This window comes from Mangifera indica, chromosome 9 (genome assembly GCF_011075055.1).
Source record: "Mangifera indica cultivar Alphonso chromosome 9, CATAS_Mindica_2.1, whole genome shotgun sequence".
Classification (NCBI taxonomy): Eukaryota; Viridiplantae; Streptophyta; class Magnoliopsida; order Sapindales; family Anacardiaceae; genus Mangifera; species Mangifera indica.
Genome location: NC_058145.1, coordinates 15,066,031 through 15,077,331, shown reverse-complemented (window position 1 = coordinate 15,077,331; position 11,301 = coordinate 15,066,031). Strand labels below are relative to the sequence as shown.

General features: G+C 31.8%; 2 protein-coding genes across 2 annotated transcripts; both read left to right on the top strand.

Annotated features, from left to right (window-relative positions):
- The first annotated feature begins 2,386 nt into the window (after positions 1–2,386).
- LOC123225026 (F-box protein At2g27310-like) lies at positions 2,387–3,667 on the top strand. The gene has a single exon (XM_044648871.1). The coding sequence runs from the start codon at positions 2,507–2,509 to the stop codon at positions 3,512–3,514; it is 1,008 nt and encodes a 335-aa protein (XP_044504806.1). The 5' UTR covers positions 2,387–2,506; the 3' UTR covers positions 3,515–3,667.
- A 3,785-nt stretch (positions 3,668–7,452) lies between these two features.
- Positions 7,453–8,479, top strand: LOC123225196 (photosystem I subunit O). Its single transcript, XM_044649097.1, has 4 exons — positions 7,453–7,692; positions 7,758–7,830; positions 7,913–8,092; positions 8,255–8,479. The coding sequence occupies exons 1-4, from the start codon at positions 7,464–7,466 to the stop codon at positions 8,343–8,345; spliced, it is 573 nt and encodes a 190-aa protein (XP_044505032.1). The 5' UTR covers positions 7,453–7,463; the 3' UTR covers positions 8,346–8,479.
- The last annotated feature ends 2,822 nt before the right edge of the window (positions 8,480–11,301 follow it).

Sequence of the window (11,301 nt, the reverse complement as noted above, 5' to 3'; positions counted from 1 at the left end):
TTCGCTTTTTGTATTAAAAAGTATATCCTTGTATTTTTTTATTTTTTTGACTAACTTACATGTGTCCTTGTATATTGTTTCAACCAACTGCCTACTCTTATGTGTAGGGTGGACACAAGGGTCCTCGAAATACACATACAATGCAAGCACATATTAAGCAATTATGAGCCGATGTTAAATAGATTGATCTTCCCATAACATCCATAGAAAAATTAGTGACTCTAAAAACCAACAAAAGTTAACACCAAACATTGTAATTGTTATGTGTTACTCTCATTTGACCTAATAATTCAGTCATGATTGCTCTAATATATTTGGCTACCTTCTTCTAAGAAGTCTAATAGATATTCAGATGATCAGACATCAGTGGTTTCAGGATTGGATAATTATGATTACTTATCTTGTTATCAGTTGAGGTCTAAACACTATTAAATCTGTAAACCTTAAGGACTACAGATATTTGTCTAAGGTATAATTTTAATGATGTTTGATTTGATGTTGGGTGCTCTTGGATGTTGTTAATTGATGCTTGATAGAGGGTTTTTATTGAGAGCCAGCAAGGCCAATGTATTGGCAATTAACTCATTGCTCTTGTCAAGATTAAAGGCAAAAAGTTCCCCATTGTTTAGAATTCTTTGAATTTACCTCTCTTTTTTGTATACCATGCTGATAATATTGCATGCTAGTGGGATAGTAGCATCGAGATCAATTCAAGTTTTAAAAATAGTATTTCATTTAGGTTGCGTGTGTCCGTCTTACAGATGATCTAGTCTTGAAAAGGAAGTTATGGATTAGTCTCCAAAGTGTTTGAGGATAAGTTGTCCAATGTCATTATTCTATGTCACTTTTTGTGAGTCATTGCTCATTAAAATTATAGAAGTGTAAAATATCTATATGTCATTCCTCAAGTGTCAAATTGTTAATGTGATTTTTCATCATCAACTTCTATACACAATTTCAAAATCTTACACAAGATAGACCAAGGTGACAACTCTAATAGTCTGAGTTAATATATTATAAATATAAGAAAATTAGTATAAAGATAAGTAAAAATAAAATAAGAAAAAAGATACAACGCCAAGATTTTTATATTATAAAGCCTAATGATCAAAATGTTTACGTCCATTATGTTCTAATTAGATATAATGTAGTACGAGAATCATAATTTAATTTTAAATATTATCTTTTCGTATATCTCCCCAACCTCAATTCTTTCTTCCTTATTATATACAAATTTTTGGAGGGAAAAAAATTCCATTAAATTCTCCCTCTCTTCAAAAACTTGATTCATGATTTTGAATTTTAACAGATGGACTTGTGTCTATATTTAAGATATTTAATTTATGTGGAAGTTAATCTTCCTATTGAATAACCATAATGAAGGTATTGTAGCATGAGATTGGACATTCTTTTCATAACCGCTAAAAATCCTTTTATAAATTTAAAATTGCCCAGTTTCTGAAGGCTCCGAACTAAAACACTGATTATGGCTAAATGTTGTCTACTATATTCATTTGTATATAGATTTGTCACATTTCCTTCATAATTAATGTTTTTTTAAATTGAGGCAAATGGCTATTTTCTATCCAAATTTTAGTTCTATCTCAAAAATATATCCGTAATAGATAAAAAACTGAAACACTCATTTGTTTTTAAACTGTTATTAAATTTTTCATTAAATACAATGGTAAAATCGATATTTAATAATAATATTAAAAAATAATATCATTTATCTCCTCAAGTTTTAAAAATTAATATTTAATTTTCATACTTAAACTTTAAAAAATATTTTTTTCCCTTCAAATCTCTAATTCTTTTTTCATTTTTCTCTCCAAGTATCGGTGACCAATATAACTGAAAGTTAAACAACAAGTATCGTTTAGATATGAATAACACTTCATTATTAAAATTTAGATAATGATTTTCATATTTGAACGATGACCATTGTCCAGAGAGCGACCACTAAAAATAGTATATCTGGATAAGATGTATAGTCTCCCATGAATTCTCCGTATGTAAACTCCCACTCTTTGTTGTTGTTGCATGCGTGACTAGTGAACACATCCCTTAATATTCAATCATAGGTTCACACGATTCCACCAAAGCAACGCAATTTGCACCTAATCACCAAAATGACCCTAATCTGTTTGTAACGAACAGTTGTGATAACAAGTATTGTAACATTATCGCAACATCCAACTATATATTATTTTACTTTAATATTATGATAAATATCTAAAAAGATGACGTAATGGCATGAATCACAGACTAATTAACTAGAAATCAAGCATAAGGAGACATTGAGAAACCGTTGCGGAATGTAATAAATAAAAGAAAATAGAATTTTCCCGAGAGAAATAGTCAAAGTCAAACTAATTGTAATCATCCAATTTTGACTCCTCTTTAATCTTTTCATTTCTTCTCTATAAAACCCCTTAAACTCTGTATTTCTTCTTCCAACTCGATTCAAAGTTTTTTTTTTTTTTTTAAACATTTTATTTAACTGATGGCTTCTTTTCCCACTTCTTCATCACCACCGCCTATCACGACCGTTCATCCTGACATCATCCAAACCAACATCTTCACACGCCTCGACGGCCCGACGCTCGCTACAGCCGCCTGTGCTTCTTCTGAGTTTTATTTTCTCGCCACCGAAGATAAATTATGGCGAAAGATTTGTGACTCCACTTGGCCGTCCATCAACGACCCACGTGTTGGACGCGCCATCTCAACCTTCCCCGCCGGTTACCGTTCGTTCTTTTCTGATTCATTTCCGGTTCTTGATCATCAACAATCTTTGAAGCACAGTCTTGATTTTTCTTCAATTACAACGACTGAGTTAATCTCTTGTGTTGATATTTACTATAAAAACTCCCTCATCATATCTAAAACTCAAAAAACTGAGACGGTAACTGGGTGGTTCTTGTGTTCGCCGTTTCGGGTCGATTTGTTTGACCTGAAAGAAACCGTTTTGACGCCGATAGTACACGGTGGCGAGGGTGACGCGTGGCTGAATGATATTGAGGAGAACTTGAGGTTGAGTTGGATATTAATTAACCCGGAACAGAAACGGGCGGTGAATATATCAAGCAGGAGAGCGGTTTCAGTGGAGCGGCACTGGTTGACGGACGAAATACAAGCGAGATTCGCGACGATCGTGGCGGGAGATGAACGGCCGGAGACTGAGTTTGTGAAATGTGAAGTGGTGGTGAAGTGTGGGGGAAAAGAGAGAGGCGATGTGCAGGTAAGGGAAGTGAATTTGCAAGTGGAGGACATGGAGGGAAGGTGTTTGAGTGGCAGGGATAGTTTGGTAATTTTGGAGGAGGCCATGGAGAATGGGAAGAGAAAGAAAGGGAATGGAAAGGAAAGGAAAGAGAAATACCAAGAATTTGTGGAGAAAAAACGAGAGAAAGGAGAAAGGAAGAAAAGGAGAGAAAGGTCATTAGACATGGCTTGTATCGTCACGGGAGCAAGTGTTTTTTTGGCGATATGGTGCTTGGTTTTATTTAGGTAAATTGGAAGGGAAGATTTAGGATTGGATATTAATTTGATCATTTATTTATTTTGTTAATGTAAATATAATGAGCAAGAAATAACTGGTATAAAAACTGGAGCCAGAGAGAAAGAAATACATTTAAATAAAATAAAGCCTTATTATTGTGGTCTAGTTTTGTTTTTACATCCACTTCACTGTACAGTTTGACACATCTCGTAATGGTCAAATGGTGTATATTACATCCAAAATCTAGTAAATATTTTTATTGTAAGATATATTTATTTTATTGTATTAATTTGATATATTTTAAAATATATATCGTATTTTAATTATATCATATTATAAAATATATATAATATATCGTAAAATACTTAAAGAGAGTTTAGTTGAGAATAAAAAAAATTACTCTAATAATTGATTTTTTATTATTTTATTAATCTTTTATTATAAATAGTAATGTCAAATAAATTAATTTTTATTTTATTATAATTAATTTTTAGAAAAATAACTTTATTTTTAAGTAAATTAATATATTAATATTTTTAATTAAATATAATAATTATTTATATTTATTAATTTTGTCTAATTGTATTAAATATGATAATAATTTTTTAAATAATATATTTTAAAAATAACATTTTAATTTTGATATTATCAAAATCAATCAGACGTAATGCGGATTATAGACAATTCAGGAGGTCGCCCTCAATTATGTTTGACTTGAAAGGGTACGTAAAGATGAAGCCGGCGGTACTTGTTATATAACTCGGCAAGCTCACTCGTAGCTTATTGGCCAGCCATTTTCGATTTCTTTCATTTCATTTTCTGCAATACCAAATGCCACAAGTTTTTATTTTTCAAATTTCACTAAATGTGTTCACTAATTTTAGAAGGCCTGAATGTGATAGTGATAATAAACGTCAAGATTGTTTAGAAAAAATGAAGAATTAGATAGAGATATTTATTGAGTGTTGTCACATTAAGGTCATAAATGTATTGAAAGGGAATTTATTAGACAAAAAAAAATTGTTTTCCACCCATTCTTTAAAGAAACTCTTTTATCAGAAATTTTTTAAATGATTTTTTTTTTTATTTATCCTCTGGTTTTATTGATGAATTCTTTTAAATTTGAAAATAAAATATTAAAACAACAAAAAATATCATCTTTTAAAGTTGGAATATTAATGTGATAAATTAGATTACTTATATACCCTTTATTTTTACATTAAAGTAACAAAAATATCTTTTACCATCTTATCACAACAATTCATCTCTCTTGACGTAACAAATCTTTTTCTCACTTCCAAATTTCCAACTGGAAAATTTATATCTATATTGTATAGTTTTTGGGATATTTGAGCGTTAAGGACCGTGAGGTAGAGGATTGCAAATCCTTTTTCCCCATTCAAATATAGGTGTCATCAACAAAAAATACAAGACTAAAAATCCTATTTTACTATGTAAGTATAACTCACCAAATTTTATCTCGATAAAATCAGGTGTACGATAGTTTCATCGATTATTAATTGATTCTATAAAATGATCATATCTTGCACAATGAAATATTATCTAATATTTTAGATAATTCTCACAAGTTTTTTATGTGATATTTCTTTTTTGTTATCTGATAAACCATTAGATTTTCGATGATCAAAAGAGAGAATCTAACATCAAATGTGATGGCTAGGAAGAAGAGGTAAGTATGAGTTATAATTTTTATCTAGATATTGAATTTTTATGATGTATGAAATAAAAATACGAACTTATTAATAAATTGAGAGAGTTACTAGAATGTTTCGATGATTAAGATGTGATTATAAATAGCTAATTGTGTGTACATTTCGTGATAAATGAGATTTCTTTATGGATATCTATCTATTTATATGTTTAAATTTGATGATGAATATTGATTTGTATTTTTGATGCGTTAAATAAGTTTATTTGAAGTTATAAACACGTCATGAACATAAATAATTATCCTGTGATGATAGATAATAAGGAAACCTAACATAGTTGGCCATAAATTTACCAACCAAACATCATGTATGATCATCCTAAAGTCAAGAACGATCGTGCATCAAAATAGAATTTAGGGTTATGTGCGAGATTTCTTGATATTGCAATCAAGAATTTCATGTTTATAAATGAAAACAAAATGATGAATTAGTTTCGTTAATTTTGTGGATTATTTTTAGGCCAAACGACTATTTCCCACCCAAGGTATGCTGTAATGACAAGTTTCCCCCCTTTAACTATGGAAATACCAAACACCCACCCATGGCCAGTTAAATTTAACAGAACCCTAACGCCTGAAAATTTTATCTCCTTTTGCCCCCCTAAAGTTTGAAAACAAAAATTTCCCCCCAGCCTAAGTTTAAGAAAATGACAGTTTCACCCTAGGGTTTGGTTTTGAAATCTCCGGCGACCTCTCCGGCTCCGTTGCCGACGGCTTCTCCCTCCCGAAGAATCCTCTCCTTCCGGTGATCGGTTTCCTCCCATTTGGAGGCCCGATCGTCGCCGGAAAAGCGGTGGGAGACGAAGAACTTCGTCGGGGAAGACGAAGTTCTTCGTCTGGGAAGACGAAGAACTTCGTCTTCCCCGACGAAGTTCTTCGTCTCCCACCGCTTTTCCGGCGACGATCGGGCCTCCAAATGGGAGGAAACCGATCACCGGAAGGAGAGGATTCTTCGGGAGGGAGAAGCCATCGGCAACGGAGCCGGAGAGGTCGCCGGAGATTTCAAAACCAAACCCTAGGGTGAAACTGCCATTTTCTTAAACTTAGGCTGGGGGGAAATTTTTGTTTTCAAACTTTAGGGGGGCAAAAGGAAATTATATTTTAGTTTATTTTTTAATATTATAGAGAAAATGACAATTTTACCCTTAACCCCGTTACTTTTAACTGGCCATGGGTGGGTGTTTGGTATTTCCATAGTTAAAGGGGGGAAACTTGTCATTACAACATACCTTGGGTGGGAAATAGTCGTTTGGCCTTATTTTTAATTCATACCATGTTAACGTTCATACAACAGGAGGCTGAGCCCAATTTATAAGAGGCCAAACGACTATTTCCCACCCAAAGTTTAGCGTTTTCTCAAAAGTCCCCCCTTTAACTATGGAAACACCAAACACCTACCCATGACCGGTTAGATTTAACCAAACCCTAACGGCTGAAAATTTTATCTCCTTTTGCCCCCCTAAACTTTAAAAACTGAAAATTTTCTCCCGCCTAAGTTTTAAAAAATGGCAGTTTCACCCTAGGGTTTGGTTTTGAAATCTCCGACGACCTCTCCGGCTCCGTTGCCGACGGCCGCTCCCTCCCGAAGCAACCTCTCATTCCGACGATCTCTTTCCTCTCATTTGGAGGTCTGATCGACGCCCGGAGACGCCGTGGGAGACGAAGAACTTCGTCGGAAAGACGAAGTTCTTCGTCTCCCACGGCGTCTCCGGGCGTCGATCAGACCTCCAAATGGGAGAAAAGAGATCGTCGGAAGGAGAGGTTGCTTCGGGAGGGAGCGGCCGTCGGCAACGGAGCCGGAGAGGTCGTCGGAGATTTCAAAACCAAATCCTAGGGTGAAACTGTGATTTTTTAAAACTTAGGGTGGGGGAAAATTTTAGTTTTTAAAGTTTAGGGGGGCAAAATTAGATTCTATTTTAGTTTATTTTTAATATTATAGTAAAAATGACGATTTTACCCCTACCACCATTAGGGTTTGGTTAAATCTAACTGGCCATGGGTGGATGTTTGGTGTTTCCATAGTTAAAGGGGGGACTTTTGAGAAAACGCTAAACCTTGTGTGGGAAATAGTCGTTTGGCCTTTATAAAATCCAAAAATCTATCAATCAAAATAGGACTTGCTGATTTATACAATTAAGCCCATCATCAACCTTTGTTATGGATAACAAATTCAACCCCACTCTATCCATACAATTCCAACGTGTCATAATTTCATTGAACCAGAAACCATCCATGCGAGTCTTTCTCTTCCACAGAATCTTCCATCTCATACAACAAAATCCTACTCCATTAACATTTTCTCATCATTCAACACCCATTCTTCTAGCATCATCATCAGTCAACCCAAAAATGGCAGCAACATTTGCCACCCCATCCACCATTGCAGGCCTTGGAAGTTCCTCACTACAATCTTCCCGTGTCTCTTCACCTACGAGATCATCAGCTGCTGCTCTTCATTCAAGTAATATATATTTCTTTGTAATTCTTTCAAAGGCGATCAATTTACATTTATGGTTTGTGTTTCAGGCTTTGTGAAGCCAGGAGTGACAGCATGGAATCCTCTGAGATTGGCTGGTGCTTCTGGAGGAAAGTTTGTCTGGTAAGTGGGAAATGTATATGGGTTTCATTTGAGTCAGATATAGTGACGATTATAAGTAATTTGATGGTAATCGGATTATCAGCTTTGAGAGAGATTGGCTGCGTACAGATTTAAATGTGATTGGATTTGGGTTGATTGGATGGCTAGCGCCATCAAGCATACCAGCTATCAATGGCAAGAGCTTGACTGGGCTCTTCTTCGAGAGCGTTGGGACTGAGCTCGCTCACTTCCCCTCCCCCCCACCTCTCACTTCGTCATTCTGGTCAGTTTTCTGACTGAATCTATTACTTCCATTTATAGTTTTATTATTAAAAAACTTCAGAAATAATCATATTTTTCTGACAAGCTTCAAAACCAATTTTAATTTCATAAAGAGAAACACAATTTTCAGCTATTCTGGCGTTAATTAATTTATGATGTCCAGGTTGTGGATGATCACATGGCATTTTGGGTTGTTTTTGTGCCTTACTTTTGGGCAAATTGGGTTCAAGGGAAGGAGTGATGGTTACTTTTGAATATAGTTTTTAATTATCTCTAGAACTACTCTTCTGTGTAATCAGCTTCACTTTCTTAACTTATGTTTCTTTCTTTACTGTGTGCCCAAGTATTCACCAAATAATCAATCCGAATGTTGGGTATGCTTCAACAACTATTGGATTAATCCAACTGTTGATATGAATTATTGAGCCCCAAACTCCCAATTGAAGATCCATTTTTTAAGGAAATAATTAATCCGAATGTTTAAGTTTATCATAAGGGATGAAATTACAATTTAGGTCTCAACAACTAACAATACTAAGTCTGTTCGATCACATAATGGTACATTAGTTATATACTTAATTAAATATTTAAAATTAAATATATATAATTATAGTAGATTTTAATTCTGACATTACTTATTTATTGATCAAATTTAGCATCAAATTACAGGATCTAAATATTTTTCAACGGATCGAAACTTTGACCAACCATTGTTTTTCTTTTCATAGTTACAAATAAATAAATAAAATTTTGTATATATATTTTTAATGTGTAAATATGTATATATATAGATATATCAGAAGTGACATTATGTTTCAGACTTTATATAAAAAAATACGTACACATAACATTATTCCGAATAAATTAGGGTATAAAATCTAAAGCATTATCTTTAATGAGGTCAACAAATGCTCGTTACAAAAATATGTTCAAATCATTATCAACTTTTAACATAATAAAATGCATATCTTATATTACTTCAATTGAATATAATCACATACACATGGCTATGCTCCCCCAGTCTGGTCTACCGAATCTTCATCAATTGTGAAACGTTTCATTAATTAATTTTTTAAGCAATATGCTCACCTTGTAATGCCACTAGTTTCATTTTCATGTTTAATCACATTATGAAATAAGCAATTATGTTTGTCTAATTTTAAATACCTAATTGAGTATTCAAATTATGTGTTATTTTGTAATTTGAAATTACTTTATTTTTTAATTACTTTATTGTTAATTTTAAATAATTCTATATATAGATATCAAATTAGATATTTAAAACCAAATGCATCTAGTTTTAGGACGCTACTTTATCCTTAATTTATCACTGTATATTTGGGTATCTAGTTAGTTGTTCAAAATTGAATACACAAGGTTTTAAGGTTTAGTTTTGAGTATTCGGATAATATATCATTTTATAATTTGATATTATTTTATCTTTAATTCAAAATTATTTTATATTTAAATATTAAATTAGATATTTAAAACTAAATGCACACTAGTTTTAGGGTGCTACTTTATTCGTAATTCATCACTCTACATCTAATTAGATGTTCAAAATTGAATACACAAAATTTTAAGACATTATTTTATCTTTAATTTAAAATTATTTAATATTTAGATATCTAATTGAGTTACCTAATTATCTAATCGAGTCTCAAGTCTGCGTGCTCGTAGTTTTATTGTTATGAAATTATCATGCAAAGTAATGGGTCATTACTTGAGTAGAATCACTCACTTTCTATATAACAATGCCATGAGTTTATTTAATTTTCCCTATGTGTGACATCAATAAAGATGAGCTTAAGTGTAAAGGTATATAATAGAATAATAATATTATGTGTACATTTTTTTATATATAATTTTGATATCTAAATAATATATTATTATATAATAAAATAATATTAAATTAAAAATAAATTAATATTAAATTATATAATTATATATTATTTATAAACTTAAGTTATGTATAACAAATTAGCATGCAGCGCATTGTTATGTGGTATTGATTGATGTATAATTCAAGATTTTCAGTACCAAAAAAACTGCTAAAACGTGGATAGAAATAGATTTTGTAAAAACTTATGGGCCCATCTGAAATTCCATTTGATGTGATAAACAAGGTCCAAATCAAGACATAATTCAACAAAAGGGTGATGATCCTATGCCCAATGCCTGGAGCTTTGTTTGATTTGCTCCTATCCAAATTTTAATTAAATAAATTGAAGTTAAAAAATTTAACTCAGTTAAATTAAGTTAAATTTAAGTTAATAAGTATTTGGTGTAGTTTGGCTTGAATCAATAATTTAAATTTATAATTTGGTTCAATTAGAATTTAATAATTCAAATTTATTGTTTGATTTGATTCGAATAAAAAATTATAAATATTATTTAGATAAAATAATAATATTTTATAAATAAATCATAAATTTGAATCATAAAACTAAATAATAATCCAAATTGTTAATTTGAATTAAATTAAATTAAATTACTAATTTAAATTATTAATTTAGATTATAAAATAGGATTAAATTTTAATTAAATTTAGATAAATTATTTTTTATTTAATTGGAAGGTGTCATGGCTTGTGCGATCCGAATCCACCCCGCCAGTGATTGAAGATGATGCATGGACAAATGGGAATAGGATCAAAGGGTGGAAGAAGACAAAGAAGCAGGAAGTGGGGCCGATGTATTTGTAAAAACAGCTACGAAATTCCAAACAATGAGCCGTTTGAGAGGCCCCACATCGTGCCTGGCTTCCCAACCCAACCCAACCCCTCCGTCGTTTCAAGATCCTGACTGACGTTGATTACTTTGATTGATTGACTGATCGAGTAGGAACCATGTACTGCATCGTTTCGTGCTCTACAATTATTACTCTCTACTTTTCCCTACTTCTCTTATTTTTCGTACACCCCTTTTCTTTTTCTATATTTCTCTCTATACCCTTTTTCTTTCTTGTTTACTTATTCCCATGTTTAATTAACTAATTGTCTTATAACCCCAAATGGACACGTTATGTTTACCGATAAAACTATATACAAATATATTTTATTAATTTATCTATTTAAAGTGATATAATAATATATAATTAAGTGATATAATTTTTTATATTTTTTTTTACTTTAAAATCATTTTATTATATATCACTATATCAAATTATATATATTAATTAATAAGATTTATTTATATATATAATATTATT

What these genes read in the sequence shown, in the direction of transcription:
- LOC123225026 (XM_044648871.1), top strand. Translation starts at nt 2,507, where the DNA reads ATGGCTTCTTTTCCCACTTCTTCATCACCACCGCCTATCACGACCGTT.
- LOC123225196 (XM_044649097.1), top strand. Translation starts at nt 7,464, where the DNA reads ATGCGAGTCTTTCTCTTCCACAGAATCTTCCATCTCATACAACAAAAT. An exon ending in AGCTGCTGCTCTTCATTCAA is followed by an intron (nt 7,693 to 7,757) that starts GTAATATATATT and finishes TTTGTGTTTCAG; the next exon opens with GCTTTGTGAAGCCAGGAGTG. An exon ending in CCTCTCACTTCGTCATTCTG is followed by an intron (nt 8,093 to 8,254) that starts GTCAGTTTTCTG and finishes TATGATGTCCAG; the next exon opens with GTTGTGGATGATCACATGGC.